Genomic DNA, 26,366 nt, shown 5'->3' on the forward strand with positions numbered 1-26,366 from the left:
GAAATTTTGAGATATATATATTAGAATCATCAGCAATCAATTATTTTGAATCTTCATGTGATCTTAGCGAAAATTTACAATTTTAAAATTTGTCAAGTTGTGATTTATTAACCAATCAGTGATTCATTAACTAGTTGTAGGTTCAGGACATCATTGGTTTAATTGGAAGACAAATGTGCAGTTTTTTTTATGAGTGTTGTTTGAGGTTTGCAAAGCTCGCTATCCAGCAATATATATATTATAGCAGCTCCTTTGCTAATGGACATTGCCTTCAAAGGCCAAACCAGATGAAACAAACTACTGTTTGATATTAAAATAACTTGGCAACTTGCTAGATAAAACCAATGATGGATAATTGCAATGCTAAACTTGAGAAATGATTAGTATTGTTTCATTAATTAATATTAATTTAAAGGTAAAGGGATGGCCTACTACTTTATCTTTAATTATACGACGTTCTAAGTTACTATTTTACTCTGGCTGTCCCTTATTATTGTTGCAATGGAACGTTTGGGGAGGGAGAAATGAAGGTTTAGCAAATCAGATGAAACAAACTACTGTTTGATATTAAAATAACGTTTGGGAAACATTGCCTTCAAAGGCCAAACCAGATGAAACAAACTACTGTTTGATATTAAAATAACTTGGCAACTTGCTAGATAAAACCAATGATGGATAATTGCAATGCTAAACTTGAGAAATGATTAGTATTGTTTCATTAATTAATATTAATTTAAAGGTAAAGGGATGGCCTACTACTTTATCTTTAATTATACGACGTTCTAAGTTACTATTTTACTCTGGCTGTCCCTTATTATTGTTGCAATGGAACGTTTGGGGAGGGAGAAATGAAGGTTTAGCAAATCCCATCCGAAACTCTACTCAAAGTAAAACAATCTAAATAACTTTTGGTATGTCTTTTTTGTCCATCTTCTTCTACCCATTTTTTAAAATACTTTCTATATGTTGGTTCTGAATCTCAGGGACTTGGTATATCTGGGTTTTTTTTTTTTTGGGGGGGGGTGCGGAATTTCCTCGGCTCTGAGTCTGGGTGGGTTTTCTTTGGTATCTGGGATTTCAATGGCTTACCAAAAGGTGGTGTGTGGTTTATAAGTCTTCCTTTTGTTTTATAAGCATTGTTCAATGTTATCTTTTACCCTTTTCTGTTACCAGCTTTGTGGTTTAGTGTTACATCGCGACTGGTCGCTGATTATGCACAGGGAATTGCTTGTACAATTATAGCCTACCAGCTACTTTTATTTGTGTCTTGATGGTCTAGTTGTGTTTAAGCATTCAAACAACCGTCTAAGCAATGTTCTTTTGAAAATTGACCCCAAGAACCTTTTACTGAAATCTGGGGTTTGAAACAGAAGGTTCATATTCCTTAAGGGGCTTATATGGTCGTTTAACCTTATGAAAGTATGGTAATTGGCAACCAGAGATGTAAGTGAACTCACAGGCCACCTATTTTTTCTTACTTTAATTAGCATTTATTGAAGGGAGTGGTGCTTATAAGTTTGCGATTATGGTGAGTTCAATTGATATTAGACAGCAAATGTTTTACTTTCCTTGTGGCTGTTATGCTGATTGCTTAACTTTTGTTCTGTTTTACAGGTCCTTTTCTGGGAAGACATTGTTTATTGTCTTAAAATGATGATGTACTTTGATCTCAATGTCGGTGGGTTGATTTGATACTTATTTCTTTCCACTTTAAATTGATCAGCGCAACAGATTCAGGTTTGAAGATTTGATTATCTGAAGAATGTAACTTTGGTGATAACAGAGTGCAGTCCTTTCAATTTCATAGACATGCACTGTATCTGACTATTCTGGTGGACATTTATTCAACTTAGCTATAAGCTTAATCTTGAAATAGCCTTGAGTTTCAATCACTGAACTGCTATCGAAGATCTCTGATTCTCATTGTTGACTTCTACATTTCTACAATATTTTGGTACCTGTCCATTAAGGAACAAGATGAAGGTTGGGATATCATCCAAGACCATAAATCACCCTAGCTTTGTATCTGTTACACAGAGCGATCCTAGCTTGGGAATTGTAGAATCATATCCCATTGCAGTATCCCCAATTCATAATTTTCCAAGTAGGGACTTAGAAGGTCCATCTTGGTTGACCGGTGAATGTTCATCTCTATTTCCACTTAAAAAGAATGAGCTAAACTCTGGACCAAGTAGCCCCAGTTCTCCAAGTTCTCATGCTAAGGGTGCTTTTTCACATTCTTCTGTGTTCTGTACCAGTTTATATTTGTCATCTTCGTCTACATCAGAAACTCAGCGACAGCTTGGAAATTTCCCATTTCTTCCACATCCTCCCACATGCCACCAGTTATTTTCTGCTGTTGATTCATCGAAATCTCCCGTGGTTTTTACTGAGGATTTGTGCAATCCATATGACGTGGACCACTCAGAAGTCATAATGAAGGACTTCCTTAATTTTCCAGGAGATGCTCGCGATGATGGTTGCTTTCATGGTATGCATTGTGAAAGGGATAATTTCATCCTCACTGAGCAAGTAGAGCTACATTTCTTGTCTGATGAACTTGACATTGCTATCGATGACCATGGAGAAAATCCCAGAGTTGAGGTAAGTTGTGGCTATCATTGAATTACAGTTTCATAATATCCTATTGTTGATAATAAGTATATTTATGGGTAAGTGAGATACGATATTTGAAGTGAAACCTGAGACTGAAGACATGAGAAGAGCAAAATGATAAGAAAAGGGGTCAGTTTACTCTTATTCTCACCCTTTCTTGCTTTAACTACCGGTTCACATTTAGGAAATATATGAATCACCTCAACCTTCATCAAAGCCAACTGTAGGGTTGACATGCAACCGAAATTCGGCTTCTGCGACACCATCTATGAGTGCTGCTGTAAGTCCTGCTCTGTCCGGACCGGCAGCTGTTCACAAGCCGAGAATGAGATGGACTCCTGAGCTGCACGAGTGCTTTGTAGAGGCTGTCAGCAAGCTTGATGGGCCTGAAAGTAAGTAGGTTATGCTATCTACTAGGAATTAACTTGTGCTAGTTTTTTTTTCTGGTCAATTCAGTCGAATGAAAATAATTCAACACAAATTTCCATAATAAAACTCAATATTTTTATAAAATAAGCTATTTGTATTACACAAAGAAAGAAATAGGAAAAGCTGATTATATTGTACATGATGCAGGGGCAACTCCAAAGGGTGTGCTAAAGCTTATGAATGTTGAAGGTTTGACTATCTACCACGTGAAGAGCCACTTACAAGTACTTGAGTAATTCTATAATATGAATGAAGCATATATTCTTTGTTATGTACTACAGATATTGATCTTACATCTTTATTATCTACGTCTTACCCTTACAGAAATATCGACTTGCCAAATATATGCCTGAGAAGAAAGAAGGTAATAGATTCTTTATAAAAAATAACTTGTTTGTGTGTGTGTGTGTTTGTAAAACTAATATTTCAAGAAATATTGATGACTACTTCAATATTTTCATTTTTACTATTCTTGTGCAGCTCCTAGACCATATTTGAAATGCTGATATTTAACCTCATGTTTCAAAAATCCATTGACATGTTTCTGTCTATTTGAACATCCAGAGAAGAAGACTTGGAGCTCTGGAGAAAAGAAAGCAGCTTTAAGCATTGGTGAGAGTGATGGAAAGAAAAATGGGTAACTGTTGTTTCATTTCTCTAAATGTATTTCTACTTTCTCATTTATTTACAAGAATGTGGGTAAAATGTTTGTTCACCTTTTTGGTTCTAGGGGCATGCAGATCACTGAAGCTCTGCAAATGCAGATTGAAGTGCAGAAACAATTACATGAACAGCTTGAGGTATTTATTATGTTCATAGAGCCAGAGCATTGTGAAATTTTTAATGATTGTTTTATATAAGTAGAAATTATAAGCTAATAGATAACCGGTCCCATACATGCATTCTGAGTCGTGCTATTTCTATATCCAATGCACAGCTACAAAGGTTGCTTCAGTTACGCATAGAAGAACAGGCAAGGTATTTGCAGAAGATTTTGGAAGAACAACAGAAAGCTGGCAGTGCCTTAAATCCTACACTAAGCTTGTCAGCACCAACCGATCCTCCGAGCCAAAACTCAGAATTGCAGCAGCCTTCTTCTCCATCTGCTGTTGTCTCAGCTTCCCAACACTCTGAATCTAAAACCGAATCATCATCAGCATCATCTCTACCATCAAAGCATAAAGCTAACGGTGTCGGTGTCAATGAATGTAAAACTGAATCAAGGCTGAAAAGGTTCCGCTTCGAGGACAAGCCAGAGTCGGCCATAGACGAGGCTGTGGTGTGGAAAATCCTGTGCAATAACAGCTTCACCCAACTCAACTCATGATTTCCTTTTATTGCATCAGATTCTAAATCACCCCAACTTTTGTATACGCATTAATTTAGTGTAAAAGTTATTGAATTTAGATTTGCTTCATTTGTATGCATGACATTTGGGAAATTCGGAGAATTGGATTTTGCCAATGAATCAGCTTAAAGCTTCATTTTCTTTCAATATTTTCTTCCGGTAAATGAAACTTATTTTTAGTTTCTTTGAATTTTAATCCACCACTTAGGCCAGCTGGGTTTGTGCATGATATTATTACATTTTATATTTATTTAAGTCTGGTTTAATTTAAAATAGTGACCTAAAATTTTGTTTAAATTAATTCATATTTGTAAATTATTAATTCAAGTTCATTTATTAAAATCTTATTTATACCTAATTTAATGTTTACATTCTAATATTTTTATTATTATATATTTAATTTTTATAGTATAAATTACATAATATAAAATATTATATTACAAATTTTAAAAATTGGGTGACTCATATTTTAAATGAGTTTAATTTTTTTTTTGTCAAATCTCATTTTTCGAACTTAATATTTTTTTGAACTCTTTTAAATTTTAAACGAGTCTTCCAAATTCAATGGATGCCAGACTCTTAAATAAGTCTACTCTAAGCCTGATCGTGAGTCAAACTAGGCTGGATCTATGCAAAATTTTAAGCTCACTATTTAGACATTGGTCTGGCTTAATCCAACCATCGGTTAAATCGATTAAATGAATTATAATCGAAAAATGCTCTCCCCTATGCACAAGGGAAACAATCCTTATAATGAAATTTAGTGACCATTAATATTTTTCTTTGTAATATTTGTAATTAATAACATATAAATATTATTTTTGGTCTTAATTTATATTACTCATAATATAAACTTTTAATAAAACTAAAAAAATCACTTAAAATTGGAAATTTAGAGCATTGAGTATTGACTCCTTTTTTGAATTATAAACTTTTATTCATAGTTTTTTTTAATTTAAAATTATATTAATGATCAAACATTGAATAAATTGTACAAAATTTTTAATAAATAAAAATAATACATTTTAATAAATACACTCGAATATAATTAAACTGTGCATTTCAAGAATAAAAAATTAGTAATGAATTATTTTGAATATACTTGATTTCATTAATTTATTTATAGTAAATAATTAGTTTCATTCTTATATTTTTACCATTAATTATTTGTTCTTAAAATCAAACTTAAATTAATATTTTTTTATTTCTAGTTAAAAATTGAATTAAACCTACAAATCACATTAAATTACACAGATTCTCAATAACTTGCTACATATATCCAATTCTGAAGATAAGGCCAAGAGAAAGTGTGGGTCCCATTCATTGGTCCACGCAGGGATTCCTTGGCAATTGACCCACTATAAGAAAAATAAATCAATCACACAAATGACAAGACTCGGGAAGTACTATCAAAGCTCTTACCTTTTTCTTACTCCCTGCGCTTCTTTCTTGTGCTTTGTTTTTCCAGCAACTCTTCTTCCCCTTGAAATTCCAAAGTCGGTGAGTTTTGATGTACGATTAGGTATGATGATGTACATTTAGCTTATTTTTTATTTTACATTATAATATTATTATAATATTTAATTTTACTGCTACTATTATTTTTACACTACCCATAAATAAATTTTTTGCCCATTTAAACTCACCCTTTAAGCTTCACTTCTCCCTCAAAGGTATCTCCCTTTCTGTCTAACATTTTTTTTTTACTTTGTTTGTCTTATGATAAAAAAATCGTCTGTGCTATTGTTATATACACCTGAAATTAAGGATTTATCTTTTCTTTTCATTTCAGATTTATGGGGTTTTGTTTCATGAATTCTTTCTTTGTTTGTCGGTGCTTTATGTTTGTTTTGATGGCTTCAACTCAAAACTCAAAAGTCTTTTATATTCAATTTGATTTATTTTTATTTTTATTTTTTAAACGTTCTTTTTTTTTTCATTATGTTTTTTATAATGTCTATGTTCCAGTCAAGTACACTTTTACATTTCATATATTACCCTTCAATTATGATGGATTGTTGTGGCTTAAGAATTAAATCCTAATTTTGGTTGGTCGTTTTTGTTACCTTGGCATCCAAAGATTGGTCAAACTGCTGAACAGATTACTTGGGTGAATCCAGGTTCAAACTTGCAGTGTGGCTTTGAAATAAATAAGATGGCATCAAGTGAAGTCTTCATCAATGTTCGTGATCATGGTAAAACTGTGGACGTAAAAAAGAAGAGAATCAAATGCAACTACTGTGACAAAGAGATGAGTGGGTTTTCCCGTCTCAAGTACCACTTGGGAGGTGTACGTGGGAATGTCCTCCCTTGCGAAAAGGTTCCCCAAGATGTCAAGAAGCTGTTCAGAGACATGGTACAAGGGAGAGAGCATCTCCACAACGATGCTCCTTATCTGTATCGACAACCTTTTCCACAGAAGCGGAACGGATGTCCCCATAACAATGTTGCCAAGAAAACCAGGCATCAAAGTTCTGAATCTTCTGGTGACGAGAGTAGAGAATATGGTAATACAGATTCTATGTCTGAAGATGATTTAGAAGATTCAGTAGCTTCCTGCAAAAGGATGGTTTCACAAAGTGCTGCTGTTATGGTGATCCGAACCAAGAATCGGGTAAGCAAAACAAGAGATGCATTGGTAGATTTTTCTTTGAAACAGGTACCGATTTTAAGCTTGTGAACTCACTAAGCTTCCAAAGGTTGATGAATGATATTCGCGGTCCGGGTCAGGCAGAGTAGAAGATCCCCGATTGTCTGGAACTGAAAGGGTGGATTCTCAAGGATGAAGTGAAGGAAATCCAAGAATATGTGCAGAAGATAAGGCAGTCATGGGGAAACACTGGATGCAGGATCTTGTTGGATGGATGGATCGACTAACAAGGTCGAAACTTTGTTAGTTTTATCGCGGACTGTCCGGAGGGCCCGATTTATCTTCACTCTTGTGATGTTTCAGCTTCGGTTGATGATGTTAACACGCTGCAGTTATTGTTGGATAGGGTTATGTATGAGGTTGGGGCTGAAAACGTAGTTCAAGTCATTGCCTTTTCTACAACAGGTTGGGTGGGAGATGTTGGCAAGCAGTTCATGGAACGGTGGAAGTCTGTGTTTTGGACTGTGAATGCATCTCATTGTATTGAGCTACTGTTGGATGAGGTCGTGAATATGGGTGACGTTCAACGGACATTAGAAAAGGCGAAAACCATCTCGAAGTTCATCCATGATCATGTGACGGTATTAAACCTTTGGCGAGATTACATGGATGGTCATGATCTTATTAAACCTACCAAGATAAAATCGGCCGTGCCTTTTGTGACTCTAGAGAATATTATATCAGAAAAGAGAAACATCACGGCGATGTTCACATCATCCGCGTGGAACAACACAACATGGTCTTCTACAGTGGAGGGAAAGAGGGTAGCGAAGTTGGTAGGCGATGCTTCGTTCTGGAGAGGAGCCGGAATGGTTGTAAAGCTGACACTACCTTTAATACGTGTTCTATGTTTGATGCATGGGGAGGATAAACCGCAAATGGGATATATATACGAAACCATAGATCAAGTGAAGGAAACAATAGAGGGATGCAATAGCAGGAAATCTGAGTATATGCCGTTTTGGAAAGCGATTGATGAGATTTGGGATGGCCATCTCCATAGCCCCCTCCACGCTGCAGGTTACTTTTTTAATCCAAGTTTTTTCTATTCAACTGATTTCCAAAGTGATTTCGAGGTCGGCTTCGGCCTATTATGTTGTATGGTCCGTATGATTCAAAATCAGTCCATTCAAGATAAAATCTTATAACAACTCGATGCTTATCGACATTGTAAAGGTGCTCTCAGACAGGGAAGTACTGTTCAGCAAAGAACCAACTTGTCTCCTGGTAAAGAAATAACCATTATTCTATCCTCTCTCACAATTTCTTTTACATTTTTAGATTGTTTTAAACATAGTTTTGTCATCTGCTAATGTGAATCTAGCTATGTGGTGGTCACCTTAGGGAGGAGAGTATCCAGAGTTGCAGTGATTTGCGACGAGAATATTGAGCCAGACTTGTGTAGGTGCTTCAAAATACAGGCTCAACCGAAGTTTAGCGGAGAAGCTGCTGACAAAAGGAAGGGATCGAACCGAGGAACAACTGTTAAGTGATCTCACATTTGTTCATTACAATCTGCAACTGCAGCAGCAGCACTCTCAGTTGGGTGTGAACTATGACATTGTGGCTGATGAGATAGGTCCGGTGAATGAGTGGATAGTGGACGATACGGCGGAGATCGGGTCCGATAACGGTGATTCGAATTGGAAGGATTTGAAGAGTGCTGTCAATGGAGAAGGACCTTCGTTTGAAGTTAAGGAAGAGCCCAGGTAAAAGGGTAAGGCTTTAAGGGAGCCTATGGCAAATACCATTTTGGCAAAGACAAGGGTTACCATGCATGTCTGTTATTAAACAAACTGACATGAAACCAATCAAAGTAGTTTGTAACGTAAAAGACAGTGATGAATGTCCATGTCGGTAAATGTTCAATATAACAAAATTACAAGTTTGACACGTTGATTTTGATGAAAAACCAGTGGTGTAAGCTAAGCTGCATTGTTTTGGGTCTCACCATATCTGCATTTGTAAGGTCCATGAATAAATTATGAATCCCTTCTGTTTTCTTATTTAATACCAACATAAAAGGGAGTATGGAGATCCAAAAATGCAGAAATTTTGACAGATATCATGATAGGAATCATTTTAAAGAAAAATATCCATGCTATGGTAAAGCATGTATACTAGTAACTTTAAAAGATATCATTTATTTAAAATGAAATTGTCCAAGAAAATGTAAATCTATGATAAAATAATCTAAGCTTTACGATACTGCAAATGCTGGCAGAATATATAAACTGGTTTGTTAGTTGATAAATTAACGGTACATTTCGGAAAATAATTTATTTTTTTAAAAAGTTAATATTTTCTACTGTTTAAATGAGTCTGTGCAAAATATTATTTCTTGTTTGATAAATTTCTTAAAAATATTTCTTAAAAGTTGTTTTTAATGAAACAAACCTACACTTGAAATTTTCTTATCTTTTCATTGTTTAATTGAATTTATTTTATATCTATAAATTTATATTTTACATTATTTTTGCATATATTAAAAATATTTTCTTAAATTCAAGTTCATTACATCCTTATTTTTTACATAACTACCAAGTGGGTATTTTTTTATTTTAAAATATGACATCAACAAAATTGACAAAAAAGAAGAAGTAACAATGTCAACAATTGAACTTGATTTTTAAATTTGAAAAATAGGACTAAATTCTTAAAAATAAAAGTACAAAGACTAAATTACAAATTTGTGGAGATTACATACACTAAACATATTTTAACATTTATGCTAAAAAAATTATTATTAATATATTTATAATTGTAATAAAGATTTGTTATTAAAATATTAATATTGAATATTTTCAATAATATGTGAAGAATATTATTTAAAAATTATTATTAAAATAAAATTGAAATATGAAATAATTTATTAAAATAATAAATTATTTTAATAAATTATTATATCACTAAATATAAATAATTAATTTTTCATCCACAATATAAAAAAATTATTTCATTTAATAATAAATGAATTAATTCGGTTTCAACACTTTCAAAATAAATAAACTTGGAGCTCAAATTCTATGGATGGTATGCCAAAGTAGTACCATAATTCCAAATAGTCCTAAACCACCACTAGTAACCTTCAAGATTCTATATATCAACATCTCTCTAAAATTCTTCAAACATTCCTAAACCACTCTGGATAATTCTTTTAAGAAAAAGATTTACAAGCTCAAGTCTCATATGAAAATATAATCCATACAAGACAATATCCAACAAGCTTGAGGAAGAGCAAACTTCACTTGAATTAGGCTACCATTACCCATAAGGAGAACTCTCACTCGTCTATTGGTGCTGTACTATCAAGGTAGAGAAGCCACCATGATTCATACAACCCTTTCATGCTCTCGCATTTGACAATAGACACATCTTTGCTAACTTGAAACAACAAAGGCAAAAAGCAACCCCAAAATACCTTGCATCGAAAAAGACAAAACCCATCACAACAGCGGGGTTGACCATTAATGCCCTCAATAGCTAACAAATTGAGGTGGACGCATTATTGAAAAGGGCAAAGGGTGGAGAGGAAAGACTGCCAAAATGGAGGCTCTCACTCTCACCCCGCCGGCAAGCAAAGACTATTGCCACTCTCGACATTTTGTGTAGACGTGCTCCAAACTTCTACATCACATCTATATCAACATAAATCAATGTCATGTTCACCCTTGTAAACCTTCAGTGGCGCGTGGGGGAAAAAATCCATGCAATTGATTTAATAAATTCACACAAAATGAGAAAAACAGCATCATCATAATCATAAATTCATAATCTCCATGATTTCTTGCTAATGGATTGGGGTTTCCTCGAAATTTCAAATTTCAAAACCCAAATTCTGAAAATATGGGTCCTATTTATTTTTAATGAAAAAACCCTTCCTTTTCCACAACAAAAGGTATCAGCCAGCTACTTCACTAGCTTCTGCCCACAAGCAGACACGACACAAAACATATAATGTCATACCCATTTTAAATTGACCACATAATCTTGAGTTAGTCATAACTCATAAGACAAAATAATATATCTATATATATTTAACATTTCATGTTTTGGAAGTTGTTATAAGATTCTTTGTACTTTTGTTTTTACTCTGTTTTGAAATCTCTCTTACCAAGTCTTTAGTTAGCTCAACCGTATCTTTGTCAATCATTTATATCCACCCCCACTTTCGATAGATTTGAATTTCAAGCTAATATCGAGAGAATTTAAGTACCCCCAGTTGACCACGAAGTCCATTTTTTTTTCTTCCTCTGAGAAACAAAGCTGAAGAAGCTGAGAAGAAGTTTCAAGTTGGATTTGGGTGTAATTTTTGTTTTTTTGTTCAAGTGTCTAGCAAGCTTGGATTTTTCGGGTTTTTTTTTTGTCAAAGGTCTCTTCTTTTTGTTTTTACTGGAAATGGACTTTTCTGATGTTAATCTTTAGGATTAAAGATATCTTCTTTTTTATGACAAATTTCATTCTTCCCCTTCCATTTCTTTATTTGAAATTATGAAATTGGGTTCTTGTTTATTTCTTTTATCTGCTTTTTTTAGTTTTTTGTGAGGTTTAGAAAGATGCATGTAAGGAAAGGGCACTCATTATGGGTAATGGGTCAGCCTATGAGTTGTATCAGTATGGAAAAAGAAAAACAAAGTCCTTGGAGCACGAAAGGGGACCATTAAGATCTGTCCTTTGGATTGTTATTGTTTTACCTTTTAATTTTACATTGACTCAATTTGTTTCATCATTTAATTGTGGTTTTGAATCTTTTTACTTAGTGGAAACTGAAAAAACCCTTGAATAGCTTTTTCCTTTTTGTCCATTTACTGTTTGCCCCACTACTTTTGAAATCTCAGTTTTGGTTTCACTTATTTTTTTCCATCCATCAATCCACATTTTCATTAGACTTTTCATCCCTTTCAATGGGTATGAAAAGGGCAGAAAAGCAACCAACTTCTCTGCTTTTAAATAAACTTTGATTAACTCTTCAAGGGTTTGTCAAGTTTTCCCTTTGTTTGCTTGTTTTTTTTAGGGTCACAATGGAAGCTGCTTTTGTGTTCCATAATTAGCAGTGGGAGATAACCCCACTTCTTTTTGTTTCTTATAATTGCATATTCGTTGCATCTAGTCATTTTCCTTTCCCTTTTTTTTTGTGTTAATTATATCCTCATAATATTCCCAGCTTTTGCTTTAGCTCTGATTTTCATGAAGTGGGAAAGCAATTCATTAACTCTGAAATGGTTTCAAAGATATTTTGTTTTTCTACAAAATTTCCTTTTTGAAATAATTTCTACTTCAATATCTGTTGGTTGTATGTGATTTAAATCAAAGGTGCCAGGGTGAGTTTATTTTGATTTGTATGGTTGTGTTGAAAATGACTGGTAGCTGTGCATTCATTGACTTCCTTTGTCCTCACCTGCATATTCACAAGCCATATAGTATTCACAAGCCATGTAGTACTCTGTCCAAAAACAACTCATTCTTACAAAAGATCATTGATGACCAAATCTATCTTAAGTTTCCCAAATTTAAAATTCTAGAAAAAATAAAAGTAGTCTTTTGATGTTTGAATTGCAGAATTTATGATGCTTGTTTGCATATGGGGGTGATATAGAAGCCAAGCTATTTTGGAAATTCCAGGGTCCTCTCTATTTGGAAGAAAGCTAAATCCCATGAATACAAGATGTTTGACTCTTCGCTTGTTCAATCTGCTTTAAGCCAGTAAGGATTGCATTTGTTTATTTTCTTTGTTTGATAATTTTCTTATGCTCTTAATAGCTTACGATTAGTTTTTATTTTATTTTATTTCTCATGGTTTTTTTCTTTATTTTCCTTTCCTTTGAATGGGCTTTTTCTGCAGAAATGAAGGTCGGCTAGATATTGTTAGTGAACTTCAAGACAATAACTCATCGATAGAGGTAAGTGATGGTGTTCTTGCCCTTATAATGATTGTTGATTAACACTGAATGAAATATCCATGGAACTATGTCATTGTCGGTCAAAACAATTTGCTATTCTTCTTCCCTCCTTTTTCTATCTGAATGTTGTTGGAGTCCATCTTTATGTAATTTTCTGCGATTTTAGCACACTGGTCATTAGAGTTTCTTTTTTGATGACATATCGAATATCTACAACCTGACCCATAGTTTTGAGTATATTCTACCCATTGCAAAAGAGAGAAACAAGCAGTTCTTTCATGTTGTTTGTTGGCTGACTTCAAGTCCTAAGAATTTTCCTTTGTTCTTTTTCTAGGGGCTATAATAAGATTTTTACTGCAGTACTGGTTATTTCTAAAAATTTCTCTCATTTTAGATTTGATATTCACAATGACTTTGGTGATTTATTCAGGAAACAAGTTATAATGAAGAGACTGGAAGTGTTGAATCATGTTCTAAAAGCAGCGATTTTTATCCTTACAGGTTTCAACTTGAGCAGGATGTAAGCATTACTTAACTGTGATAAACTTTTATTTATTGCATTACCCTAGTTACTTAAGATGGCATTAAGTAGTTGTCCTGCAGCATTGAAGATTGTATATCTTTGGTGAAATTTGTTACTTCTAATAGGCAATGAATTAATCTAACTTTAGTATCGGGATTGGACTTGCTGAGCCCCTGAGGTTTATTGATGGTTTTCTTTTATGGCCTTTCTAAGAGGAGTCTTATATTTTCAGTTTGGTTATAATATGCTGAATGCTTGAGAAAATCTACTTATTTTAGTCCATATGATTCGACTCTAGCAACTATATCTTTTCGAATATTTTGACAGGTACATAGATTGCAACAAAAGCTGCAAGAAGAGATAGACTTGCATTCTGTTTTGGAAAGTGCTATAGAGAAAAATGCTTCAGAATTGTCGAGTCCTTCATGCCTTCCGCACCATGTATGTCAGTTATATTTAATCTTTGCTTGCTGTTGGTAATTTCACCTTATGGTCTTGTCTAGATGTAGCTGCTGCCGGTTTTCATATTTCACGGTGATTGTTTGTGAGCCAAATTTTTGTGGAAGTTCAAAGCAATATGTTATACGAAGGTTGGAAAATGGCACAAGTGTTGTTTTATATGATAAATGACAAGCTTTTATACTCTACTTTCTAACTGAAAGTGTAGATTTTAAAACCTCTTATTCTTGTTAGTTAAGGTTAACTTACTCCTTTATGCAACAACTTTTGGACAACAATTAGGATTTTTTTGTCCCAACAAAGCTGATGTTTGTATCCTTATCTGCACATGTATCATACAGCATTTGTCTGGATGATTCATCAATGTTGACGTTATTGTTTAAGCCAATATCCCATTCCACGCATCACAAGATGAGTCCTCATATTGTAAAATTTTGGGCTTACTGAAAATGTTACTATGCTTTGAACATATCCATAATAAGCAGCCATCTGGTGTTTATATTAACCGCTTCTCTCTGGTTCTTTGTGATTTCTACTTATTAAATTCACCGAAGTGTTCATGAAATCCTTTTTTCTGTACATTCAAATTAGGCATTACCATTAAATTGTGAACTGGTTTCTTTAATAAAGTTTGTTATAATGTTTCCATTGTTCCTATTCTCTTATAGGCTCAGGAGCTTCTATCCCATATTGCTGTATTGGAAGGTACCATCTCAAAACTCGAACAGGAGATGATCTCTTTGCATTTTCAACTTAGTCAAGAGAGAAATGAACGGAGGCTTGCTGAATATCGATTGAGGCATTCAGTTTCTCCATCAGTATGTATCTCTCTTCATTATCAAATTGCTGCTAATTAATGTCATTCTATAAAAACATAAATCCTTCCTAGTTACAATTGCAATTCCTTTCTATTTCTTTAACTTTCTTTTTTTGTAAGTTAAGCTTGCTCTGAAAAATTGTTGAAGCCAATGATTTAAAGGTTATAGTTCTTTGTAGCCTGTAGCTTTGTTGTGGTTAGTTGTGATGATTTTGATCTTATATACTTGTTGTAGTTAACTGACAGGAGTAAGTCATACGAAAACAAATTCATGTGGTTTATAAACCTTGATTTGTGCTCCAAATGATAAACATATATTTTCTGTTAAGAATCGTCTATTGTTGTGAAGATGAGCTGAATGTGCATAACACATTTAATTGTTCTTTGCCTACAGTTCCTATTCTGTAATGGTCAATACTATATTTAACTATAAAATATAAGAATAGATGATATGAAGGTGATATTACAGAAATATTGCATATATTTTTATACATACCTTGGCGGTGAATATGAAAATTTCTTTTGTTATCCAGATGTCACCATCATCAAGGTGTTTGCAGCACTCAGATTCTGTATTGCATCATTCCTCAGATGATAACTCATGTCAAGAGCGTACTGACCACCCCTCAGAATCTACTGGTGATTCATCGTCTTTGGATTTGGTAAGAGAGGTAAATGCCTAGCTTCCTTTGTGCCTCTTTAGAATAGGGCTTTCAGCTTTATAACTATTTTGACAGCTATAGTGCATCATACTGGATAAAACATTGGTCCCATTTTTACAGCTGATTAGCTGAAATTCTTTTACTGAAAGCTTAATAAGTATTTTGTCTATCTACTTCTATAACCAGTTTCTGAGTTCAGAATTGAAGAGAACATGGAAAACTACCTTTTACATGATGTTCACTGAAAGCATGCAATTTCTTGTTAGTATTTCATGTTTTCATGTTTTCATGATTCTCAGAAGAATGCAATGGGCATGATTTTGCATCATGACGGGAAGAAAATATCTGCAAAGACAGATGGCAAATCTCTTCAACCTTTAAGGTTTGAGGAGATTTCACGAGGGATAACGCCTAAAGGCCTTTGGGATCACCCTAACCGGCTATCAGAAGAGATGGTGAGATGCATGAGAAATATATTTATATCTCTTGCAGATTCAGCTGTACCTTCCAAATCATCTGCGTCTAAGAGCCACAGCTCAACTCTATCACCTCGGGGACATCTATCAAATTCATCGTGGTGGACATCATCAGAACGTTCGATGATTCCTTCTTGGGTGCAGAGCCCTCAAGTTGATATCCAAAGCAACTCTGAAGTTTTGGCTTCAGAGAATTCCTTTGATCCGTACAGAGTACGTGGGAAATTAAGCTGGGCTGAAATCGGAAATTATGGATTATCAACTGAAGTATCTTGGATGTCAGTTGGGAAGCAGCAGTTGGAATATGCATCTGGGGCCTTAAGGAAGTTCAGGTATTAAAGCTTGTCAAACCTTTTTGATTAAATGCTTCTAACTCGGCAAATGATTATCAAATCAGGATTTTGGAACCGTAGAGATTTACTTTCATGGGGCCAGATTCACCAGAATAGAGTAATAGCCTAATAGATTTGTAAGTATAGTGATTAGAGCATGAGTAGAATGTCTACATGTTTTGTTTTTATATGGATCATACTCTTTCCTTTTTCCAAAAATGAAAAACTTGTAAGTTAACAACCTTTAAGATACTAAGTTCTTTTTGGATGGTATAACTATTGTATGGGACTATATATGATTCATTACTGTTTTTGCTTTCAATTGTTTGGAGAACAGAACACTTGTGGAGCAACTGGCGAAAGTGAATCCTATACACTTGAGTTGCAACGAGAAGCTTGCCTTTTGGATCAACTTGTATAACGCCCTAATCATGCATGTCAGTTTCTTTATTTCTTTTGCAAGTTTAAATTTTACAATTACATCTCAAGAGTAGTGGAGTTTCATGCATACTAGTTCATCTTGACAATATTGTTCTGTGTGTGGTATCCACATTGTAACAGGCTTACTTAGCATATGGGGTTCCAAGAAGTGACTTGAAGCTCTTCTCCTTGATGCAAAAGGTATAAATTGTTGAATGAGCAACCTGAATCTATATCGGGTTTATTTTCCTTGTTTTACATGTTTATCTTATTATCTTTTAGCATCTCTATCTAGTTTGATATGAGACTTGCCATTTCCCCCTTCAGAAAGGGGGAAAGTGTCGTGGTAACTTTTAGTCAATGATTTTGAATTACTGTTCAACGGACATGTGGGTGCCATTAGTTATGCTGTAGAGTACAAAGACTTAATCACAGTCCAGATTAATTTTTTATAGTTGGCTGTTTAGTGGGGCTCTTTGTGTTAAATTATTTCCAGTACCATGTTTTTTCTCAAGTATTTATGAGTATACAGATTGCAGCTGTCCTAATCACTGTTAAAGAAAGGGTTTATCTCCTAAAAGAAGCAATACTAACGAAAGAGAAGAATTAAGATTAAGCCCTTCGTATATGCCGGCCCTCCAATGTTCAAATCTTGTACTTTGGAGAACTTCCTGGTTCAACAGGCATTGAATAATTTAGTAGTCTCTTCATTCTAGATCTCATTTCATCTACAATTTATGAGCTTCTACGTTATATATTTATATCTAATTTATATATAAGGGGATGACTTCACATGGAGAAATGCAAGATGATTATTGATTTAGTCAAGTTTTAGATTTTTGCAGTTATTTCTGATGAAATGTTTTTACTCTTCCAGGCAGCATATACAGTTGGAGGCTACTCCTTCAGCGCAGCTGCAATCGAATATGTAATTTTGAAGATGAAACCACCATTGCATAGACCGCAAATTGTACGGATTTTCTGTGACATGTTTCTTGCTTCTCGTACTTCACTAACTAAAACTGGTGATAACCAACAAATGTTAAAACTTCTTGTTAGGCTTTGCTTCTTGCCCTTCACAAACTGAAGGTGTCAGATGAGCAACGCAAGTCTGCAATCGATACATACGAACCACTCGTAACTTTTGCACTCAGTTCTGGGATGTACTCATCACCTGCGGTAATCTCCATCGTTTGTTTCCTCTTTATTCACAAGCACACATACACAGTCAATTCGGTTATTTTGAGTTGTAGAATTTATGACAAATGAGGTGCAAATGGCAGGTGAGAATTTACACTGCTAAGAATGTTAGGGAAGAGCTTGAAGAAGCACAACGCGATTTTATACGAGCTTCGGTTGGGGTTAGCAGCAAAGGGAAGCTATTAGTTCCGAAGTTACTGCACTGCTTCACTAAGGGCTTTGTGGATGATTCCAATTTGGCAGTATGGATATCTCTTTACCTGCCGCCAAATCAAGCTGCCTTTGTGGAGCAATGCATATCACAAAGGAGGCAAAGCCTTCTTGGATCTCGAAACTGCGGCATTCTTCCCTTCGATTCACGCTTCCGTTACTTATTCTTGCCAGATAAAAACATTTCAATCCAATGATAATATGTCGATAATAGGTTTTACATCTTCTCCTTGCTTGTTGAGTTGAATCACACAGAGAGTAAGGTACAAAAATTAGTGAATGGTAACATATAATTCCTTGAGAAAGACCAGGGTGATTAGCAGTTTTGGTGTGTCCCCATGCATCAAGAGTGACAATACTTATGTTGTGTGGTGTACATTTTCTTCATGCATGGCTAATGCACCTGCTTTAGCTGTAGTATTTTCTGTATCCAACAGGGTTAGAATAAATACTTCTCGGCCTATAATCAAATCGTCTCGTTTATACTCTAATTCTATAACTTCTCTATGTTGAATCATGGGCCGATCTTTTATTTAGCTTATCTGTTCCCAATCCAGTTTTGGATATTTGCTGTAGTATTCCCATCTCTTATGCAATTCTTATTTTATGGCTAAAGTCATTAAACCAGCAAAAAGTTTATATCCATGGAAACACAAATGAATTATTTATAAATTTAGTATTATTATTATATATTACCAATAACCCCAAAGGGCAGGCGATTAAGGACTGCTCACAACCCAGTGAAGTCGTTAAACTTGCATTAAACTCACCCAACCATTTCTTATCTTCATGTTTAGGTAACAGTAAATGGGTCCTAGCTTGAATGGCGACCCATCGAGTAATTGGATAATAAATCATCGTAATAGCAACCTCTCAAAACATAATCATTATTACAATTTGCAAGGACAGAGTGGTGAGTCAGACATGTTTAGGAATTTGCTCTACTTTATTAAAACCCGACTTTTCTTATTTTGTAAGGATTTTTGCTCAATTTTCTAAAAACTAGATTGGTGTTGAATCTATTAAATTATCAATTTGTTAGTCCGATCAATTTAATTAATTTAATTAAAAATTTAAAAAGTAAAAAAATTCAGTTCAATCGATTCGTATTGATTTTTAACTCAATTAATTTAAATTTTTTTCTAAACTAATACTTCAATCAATTTCTTATCCAACCGGTCATTATGATCTAGCTCGGGTTATACATTAATTATTTGTTCGTTATATATATATATATGATATTATTTTTCAACTTCTGTTTATCCTATTTTATTTTATGCTATCTTTAAAGGAAAACAAAGAGCAAAAGTCCTTACCAAATTAGAAAACCAGGATGGAGCAAAAGTTTTACAATGACAGGTGATAGTGCTTTTTTTTTCCATTATCTTATGATGATAAATATTCAATTTTAATCCTTTATTATCATTTTGAAGATTTAATCATTATATTTTAATTAGACATGATTATTTATTTTTATAATAACATTAATCAATTTAAATAATTATTATCTTTAATTATTTTGATGAAAATATTGAGTGGAATTTTTCTTCAAATTTAACTTTGTTATTTTTCTTTTAAAGTTCAGGCAGCAAGCTCGAAGCAACGATTAGAAAAACATACCTTAGATCCAAATTGATTAGAATGGGATTGAAAAATAAAGTTGTTAGGGTTTTGGTTGTAAATTATAACATTTAAAGCTGTTTCATAAAAAAAAATTGGACCATAGAAGAGGATAAGGAGGAGAGCTTTCGACTGGTATAGGTGGTGTGAATAAAGAAGGCCATATAACAACAATTTTAACAACTTAACGACTTAAATGAAAATTTTGAATAACTCAATAACTATTTTATAACTTTTTAAAGTTCAATGACCAAAACATAAATATACTAACAAATTAGTAACCTTGAATGTAATTTACTTTTTTATATATATAAAAGTTAATTAAATTTCAATAATGTAATTTAAAAAGTGCAAAGACACATATTTGGGTTTTGATTGAAATTAACCACCGGTAAATAGGTACTTTATTTTGCATTTTACAAATTTACATCAAAGTTAAAGAACTCTTTTAAGTAGTAATATCATACAGCACAAACTTCCAAACCAGCTAGCTTTAGTACTCACACGCCACTTTCAAACTTAAGATTTCTGATAGCAATTGTTATTTTTGGACATTGAAAGCAGGTTGAAAAATTTAATCAAGTTCAAGGTAATCTGAAGTAAGGGGCCTCAACACATCGCTAGCTTCCGCCTCGATCAGCTCCAACTGCCTTTTTAAGAGGTGCATGTACACCACCCAATCACCTTCTCTACCAGGACTCGCCATCGGCATGACATATCCGGAATCCCCTCCCCAAGGAAAATGGTATGACCCGAATACAGGCCTACCCCATCCGAAATCCACTTTCGAAACCGGGAAACGCTGCCCCGATGACACTACAAAAGCCGGTCCCTCCTCGCTGCCCTTGCTATATATCTTAGATAGTGCTGGCTCAGGACGATGAGCTTCAACCCAGTCAATCAGGCCCAGAAAGTGTTCCTTTGTCACTGCTTGCTCCAGGAAGTCATGTACGTGATTAGCCACCCACCACAACGGTTTCTCTATCAGTTCACTTACTCTCTGCCCTGCAAACGGAATGGAAAGAACATTTCCGAAATAGCAACTCATTGAACTCGCTTTCTCTTCATCTCCTTCACCTAATCTGACCCTTCCATCCACCACAATCCCCATCTTGGTACAATTGAAACCGTCCTTGGCAGCAAGGACTGCTATCAGTTTCCATAGGAAGGCACTGAAAGACTCAAGCTTGGTCCTTTTGTATCCATTAGTGCAGGCTAGTGATTGAAATTCGTTGAGTTGCTCCGAAGTGATGTAATATATGCGACTAATGAGATGATCAGTGGATTGACGTTGCTGTTTAGGGGGTGGTAATGAGGAGAAGGGCACATACATGTGATCCAAGGAGGGGGCGATGCACCCTGGACGCCTGGGGTTCATCAGAGACCTTTGAAAAGAGGGCACCAAAGAGATTGACTTGAATCGAGCCATTTCAGCCCATGATACAAGAAACATGTTGGCTGAGTAGGCATCTGCTATTCGATGATCAAATGTGCATGCCACCACTATTCCGCCGCATCTAAGTTCTGTTGCCTGTAAGTATTATATACATACAAGTTTAATTCTCGTTTATTTCCAAAAAGAAAAGTAGTTTAGTTCTCACTAAAAATGGCTCAATAGGTAAAAACTAAAATTGAAGCTTTAAATTAACTATTAAAGTTACTAATATTTAGCTACCAACTTCAAATATAGAAAGTAATTAAAGTCAACATGAAGAATATAAAAGGAAAATATTATTTTTTTGTTAATTATCATAGTTAATATATTGTTAATGAATAATTCCTTAGCCTTATTCTATGATTATTAACAAATCCTGACTCTCAGGACAGTCATCATGTATGCTACTACATGATGATATATATTATTATTTGTTTCATATTGATTAAATTGTGGCATAGATGATCTAAAACTTAGACATATTGCAGTATTCTAATAGATTTTTTTTTTTAAATCATTTTGGGTGGTCTAAAAGCAGGTCGGAAAGGAAGTTGTCGGCCCCATCAAATTTGTCGTCGTCTAGTGAAAAGGGTGAATAGAAATATTTCCCAAGTCTTTTGGTTATACTTCAGATATTATAGGTACGAGTTTGCCTTCAATGCTTTCATCAGGGTTATGCAAGTCGAGGTCTCGAAGCTCAACATCAGCATAAGCTTCTACGAAATCCACCCCACGGTTGTTGCAAAGCAGCTCGGGCTCGCCCACATTGTTAGCCACAACCTCACCCGCAAAGGCGTAGTAGTAGACCAGAGCCTGAGCCATGGCTTCCTTCAGAACACTGGCCATGGAAGTGAAGCTCACGATGCTGCTTTCTGGTTTCTTGTAACAAAAAAAAACTCCCACGTTGACGGGAGGCAGAAGCAAGTCAAGGTTAGAGAGTGGTAGCCAGTGTTGTTGCAATGGTAACACTGCTGCCACAGTTTCATGCTTGCTCACCGTCACCGTGAAATCTGCTTTTGCGCCCATGCCTGCCTACCTATTAGCTCTGGGGTTCTCTTTTACTTTTTTGTTCTGTTTCTTGGTGGGATATATCGTAACAGAATGGTAATAATGAGTTTGCATGAGCATCGTAACTTCAATTTATAGGCAAAGAAAGTATTTAAGAGTGTTTCATCTAATCCTAATACTAAACCATTAATAAACTAAAAGCTAAACCATTAATAAACTAAAAGATTTAGGATTTAGAGTTTAAGATATAAATTACACATTTAATTACGTACTCTAAATTGTTATCAACTTATTTTGTGTGGTGTACATTTTCTGTTGTACTTATTTTGTCCACTTATTTTGTGTGGTGTACATTTTCTTCATGCATGGCTAATGCACCTGCTTTAGCTGTTGTATTTTCATTATCCAACAAGGTTAGAAAAAATACTTCTCGGCCTATAATCAATTTGTCTCGTTTATACTCTAATTCTATAACTTCTCTATGTTGAATCATGGGCCTATCTTTTATTTAGCTTATCTGTTCCTAATCCAGTTTTGGATATTTGCTGTAGTATTCCCAGCTCTTATGCAATTCTTATTTTATGGCTAAAGTCATTAAACCAGCAAAAAGTTTATATCCATGGAAACACAAATGAATTATTTATAAATTTATTATTATATATTACCAATAACCCCAAAAAGCAGGCGATGAAGGCATGGTCACAACCCAGAGTAAGGTCATTAAACTTGCATGGCTTCTATCTATGTTCATCTCTGACTTTATTATTCTATTCAATTACAACTGAAAAAATAAAATGCATCTGGAAAGCGAAATTGAGGAATGCTCACACATGAACAGCTTTGGTGAAGTGGTAATGAGTGTGCAAACTTGGGAAAACGGTGTGGAAATTTTATTTCCATATTTAAAAACTCAAGTTGTTTTAAAAAGCATTGAAAGCTGAAAGCATGTCAGATAGTTGTGATAATGATACTATAAAGCAATCCATTCATCCGACAAGTCAACTTTATATGGCTACCATCAAATTCAATTAATGAATGTAGGTTAGCTGTCTTGTAATTTGGTGTCCTTCTCCAAACTTTTTATTTGCATGTGGAATACATGTTTCATATATTTTCTTAAGATTCTTTTATTTAATATATAAAATAGAAAAACTTTTAGCAATACTATTACTTTATATTATTTTTAACAAGAAAATTAAATGAAAGGAAAAAAAAACTATTAAGGTCAAATTTTTAGGATGATAATATTTAAGGTAAAATTTGTTATAAAGTACCGCACACTGGATTATTAACTTAATTTGATTTGTGAAACAGGTGAGGAAATTGAGGGGATACAAAAAGTGAAACAGAAGAATTATTTTGTTAACTTTAAATTTGTGTGCTTGAAAGCAGCAGATGCCTTGCTTTCTCTTGATTTTATTGGTTACAAACTAACTATCCCACAAACATTCTGAATAATGAGGGAATCCAATTTTCAAACAACTAGTAATATCAAATCAACATTTTTCAAGCTTCCCATTAATTTGAATCTCAAAACTGCTTCCAATAATATTCTATATATTAGATTTCTATTTTAAAAAATGAGTTTTGATACAGAATATAGGCCCGAATTTTAAGAACTTCGTTGTTTTTTTTATTACTGTTTTACCACTATTTTTTCATTGTTTTGCTATCATTTCGTAATTATATTGCTACTGTTTTGTTATTATAGTTTGGGCATTGTATAACTCTTATTTTATTATTAATTTTGTTACTAATTTAGCGATATTTACCTACTAAGTTGCACTTATATTACAGTTATTTAAGTATTTTTTTTTTAAATTTTTTTCATTTGTTTGGAAACATTTATTTTAATGTTTTTGTGGATTTGATATATTATATTTTTAAATTTTATTTTTATATAAAAAATTTTAATATAAGCGAGTCAGGCCTTAACCTAGAATTTTTACTTGACCCGACCCGAAATCAACCTGATCCGATCCATGAACAACTCTACAATATACTATGAGTTGCAACTTGCTTCTGTATAGTCTAGTGTAATAAGAGTAGTGTCCATGGTAGTGTCTATTATTAGGGGTTTTTTTCATTAAAAATTTTAATTTCGAATGGAGTAACGCCAAACAAGGAGCGACACCCTTTTTCACATGCACTTTTATATATATATATATTAAACAAATCTTATATTTTTATAGTTTTTATAATTTTATTTTATTTTATTTTATAAAAAAAGCTAAGTTGTTTTATTTTATAATTTTTAATATTTAATATTTAAAATAATGACCAATTTGATAAAATTTTAGTAAAATTGACATAAAAATATTAGGGTAAATTATCTAAATATTCACTCAATTTTTTTAGCAAGTTCTTATTTTAGTCATAAAAATTTTAATATTTATAAAAAAATTGGTTGAGTTGTTTTATTTTTTAATAATTATAATTATAAAATTTTGAATATTTAGAATAATACCGAGTTCATAATGTGTAAACGTTAAGGGCGAAATGTACTAAATTTTTTAAAAATAGAATCAACTTGATAGAATGTGTAAAATATTAGGGATTAAATTTATTATTATACCAATAAAAAGAAAGCTACAATAACATTTGTTGGATGACCCTACATTTTAATGGTGGAGTGGCTAAAATTGAAAATTCACCTAAAGGAGTGACGAAATTAACCAAAAAAAAAAGAGTTGGTAACCAAAATAAAAACTTGTTAAAAAATTTGAGTGATTATTTAAATAATTTATCTTAATTTTTTTATGTCAATTTTATCAAAAAAATTATCATTTTGGACATTATTCTAAATATTAAAAGATTATAATTATAAATTTTATGAAAATAAAACAACGTTACCTTTTTTATTAATATAAAAACTATAAATATGAAATTTGATTAAAAAATACAAAAGAAAAAGTAAAAGTGCATATGAAAAAGGGTGTCACTCCTTGTCCTCGTTCGGAAGCATCCCTTTTGAAATTGAAATATTATTTTATTTATTTTTATAAGTAGTCTCGTTTAATATATCGGTGACATCACCTTTTAATGTTGGAAACAATCCATGCTCATAAACAATCTACTTTCATCCCATTTTGTAACTATTTATTTTTCTTATTATTGATTTTAAAAAATTCCTCTATCATTATTGTAATAGGCCAATTTGCTCAGCCCATTTTGTTAAACCAAATAAAAAAAGAAAAAAAAACAAAATATTAAAGTTTAGCCCAAATGTCCATTTACAAACCCAATACTATATAAACCTAACCCGAATTACCCCAACATACCCCAGCCCAATAGCCAATTCAGCCCAAATGGCCTAATACCAAAATACACAATAGTAAACCCTAGCAGCTTCCTGCCCTCGCGCCGCAATCAAACATAGGCTCTGCCTTCGTGCGTGCGCCACCTCTGAGCCGTTCCTCGCACGCGCTTCCGTACGCTCCAGCTAGTCGTACCTACACACAAGCAAACAAACAGCAAGCAAAGGAAGCAAAATAACGGAAAGGGCCAGCGAATATAGAGATTTTTTATTTACTGTAATTTCATTCGATTTTGGCTATAAAAAGGGCCAAAAGAATATGTACGGAGGATCTTTTTTTTTACACACAGACACGAAATCAATACAAAAATACAAAAAAATTCAAAAACTAGAAAGAATACATCGTTTAGGTGATTCTCCGATTCCGTTTTATTTGATTTGATTTATTTTTCCTTTGTTGTTTTCTTCGATTTGTTCTTATTTTATATACGAAAAGTATAAAGAAAGGTGGGGATCTTACCTCGACGTCGGCGCCAATGAAGCCTTTTTCCCCTCTGTGTGAATCGGAGTGGGATGGGCGGAGGCCTGGGTTTTGGAACGGCAGAGGGTGGTTGCGGATTTGCAGCGTTTGAGAGGCAGAAATGCCCAAAATTTTGTCATGTGGCTAAAATAATTTTAGGGTTTTTTTGAAAATAGTTCTTATAGGGCATTTAAACGACGTCATTTGGGACCTGAATCAGTGGCCCCCAAAACGGCGTCGTATTTGCTCAAACCCGTGCAGTGACCCGATCCGAGGGAAGGATCCGCGCGTTTCATATCATTGGTTTATTTGCGCGATGAGTCCCTATGGGTTCTATATATAGTTTCAATTTGATCTTCTTCAATTTCTTTAATTTGTGCCACATTTTTTATTCTGATTTCATTTTGGTCCAAGATCAAACGGTGGCGTTTTTGTTCTCTGGATTTGAATTCTTGAAGTTGTGCGCTTAATTGTTACTTTAGTCC

General features: G+C 33.8%; 4 protein-coding genes and 1 long non-coding RNA gene across 17 annotated transcripts; 3 read left to right on the forward strand and 2 right to left on the reverse strand.

Annotated features, from left to right (window-relative positions):
- Nucleotides 1-603: 603 nt before the first annotated feature.
- Nucleotides 604-4,540, forward strand: LOC107906377 (myb family transcription factor PHL6). 3 transcript variants are annotated; one of them, XM_016833361.2, is made up of 8 exons: nucleotides 604-911; nucleotides 1,615-2,604; nucleotides 2,801-3,008; nucleotides 3,193-3,269; nucleotides 3,370-3,409; nucleotides 3,610-3,682; nucleotides 3,776-3,845; nucleotides 3,983-4,540. In XM_016833361.2, exons 2-8 carry the CDS (start codon nucleotides 1,978-1,980, stop codon nucleotides 4,370-4,372), a joined length of 1,485 nt encoding a protein of 494 aa, XP_016688850.2. In that variant the 5' UTR covers nucleotides 604-911; nucleotides 1,615-1,977; the 3' UTR covers nucleotides 4,373-4,540. The 3 variants fall into 3 exon arrangements, with proteins under 3 accessions (XP_016688850.2, XP_016688851.2, XP_016688852.2); XM_016833362.2 differs by having other exon boundaries at nucleotides 768-1,528; XM_016833363.2 differs by having other exon boundaries at nucleotides 807-1,443.
- Nucleotides 4,541-5,791: 1,251 nt separating this feature from the next.
- On the forward strand, nucleotides 5,792-8,934 carry LOC107906378 (uncharacterized). 5 transcript variants are annotated; one of them, XM_041093625.1, is made up of 4 exons: nucleotides 5,792-5,893; nucleotides 6,514-8,063; nucleotides 8,220-8,270; nucleotides 8,388-8,934. In XM_041093625.1, the coding sequence occupies exons 2-4, from the start codon at nucleotides 7,394-7,396 to the stop codon at nucleotides 8,534-8,536; spliced, it is 870 nt and encodes a 289-aa protein (XP_040949559.1). In that variant the 5' UTR covers nucleotides 5,792-5,893; nucleotides 6,514-7,393; the 3' UTR covers nucleotides 8,537-8,934. The 5 variants fall into 5 exon arrangements, with proteins under 5 accessions (XP_040949559.1, XP_040949557.1, XP_040949560.1 ...); XM_041093623.1 differs by having other exon boundaries at nucleotides 5,795-5,915; nucleotides 6,474-8,063; XM_041093626.1 differs by having other exon boundaries at nucleotides 5,795-5,915; nucleotides 8,368-8,934.
- Nucleotides 8,935-11,049: 2,115 nt separating this feature from the next.
- On the forward strand, nucleotides 11,050-18,559 carry LOC107906381 (uncharacterized). 7 transcript variants are annotated; one of them, XM_041093629.1, is made up of 13 exons: nucleotides 11,050-11,415; nucleotides 12,603-12,746; nucleotides 12,886-12,943; nucleotides 13,374-13,463; nucleotides 13,794-13,907; nucleotides 14,594-14,743; nucleotides 15,276-15,413; nucleotides 15,704-16,212; nucleotides 16,550-16,649; nucleotides 16,774-16,833; nucleotides 17,510-17,602; nucleotides 17,692-17,811; nucleotides 17,916-18,559. In XM_041093629.1, exons 2-13 carry the CDS (start codon nucleotides 12,709-12,711, stop codon nucleotides 18,237-18,239), a joined length of 1,794 nt encoding a protein of 597 aa, XP_040949563.1. In that variant the 5' UTR covers nucleotides 11,050-11,415; nucleotides 12,603-12,708; the 3' UTR covers nucleotides 18,240-18,559. The 7 variants fall into 7 exon arrangements, with proteins under 7 accessions (XP_040949563.1, XP_040949565.1, XP_040949566.1 ...); XM_041093631.1 differs by having other exon boundaries at nucleotides 11,115-11,415; nucleotides 15,276-15,404; XM_041093632.1 differs by lacking the exon at nucleotides 11,050-11,415 and adding an exon at nucleotides 11,509-12,018 and having other exon boundaries at nucleotides 15,276-15,404.
- Nucleotides 18,560-20,036: 1,477 nt separating this feature from the next.
- Nucleotides 20,037-22,556, reverse strand: LOC107906382 (coniferyl alcohol acyltransferase). Its single transcript, XM_041093633.1, has 2 exons — nucleotides 21,725-22,556; nucleotides 20,037-21,193 (listed from the first exon to the last, which is right to left on the reverse strand). Exons 1-2 carry the CDS (start codon nucleotides 22,121-22,123, stop codon nucleotides 20,237-20,239), a joined length of 1,356 nt encoding a protein of 451 aa, XP_040949567.1. The 5' UTR covers nucleotides 22,124-22,556; the 3' UTR covers nucleotides 20,037-20,236.
- A 2,742-nt stretch (nucleotides 22,557-25,298) lies between these two features.
- LOC121217685 (uncharacterized) lies at nucleotides 25,299-26,162 on the reverse strand. Its single transcript, XR_005913864.1, has 2 exons — nucleotides 25,882-26,162; nucleotides 25,299-25,557 (listed from the first exon to the last, which is right to left on the reverse strand). It is a non-coding gene; the product is annotated as an uncharacterized lncRNA (long non-coding RNA).
- Between the last annotated feature and the right edge of the window lie 204 nt (nucleotides 26,163-26,366).

This window comes from Gossypium hirsutum, chromosome D05, assembly GCF_007990345.1.
Source record: "Gossypium hirsutum isolate 1008001.06 chromosome D05, Gossypium_hirsutum_v2.1, whole genome shotgun sequence".
NCBI classification, from domain to species: domain Eukaryota; kingdom Viridiplantae; phylum Streptophyta; class Magnoliopsida; order Malvales; family Malvaceae; genus Gossypium; species Gossypium hirsutum.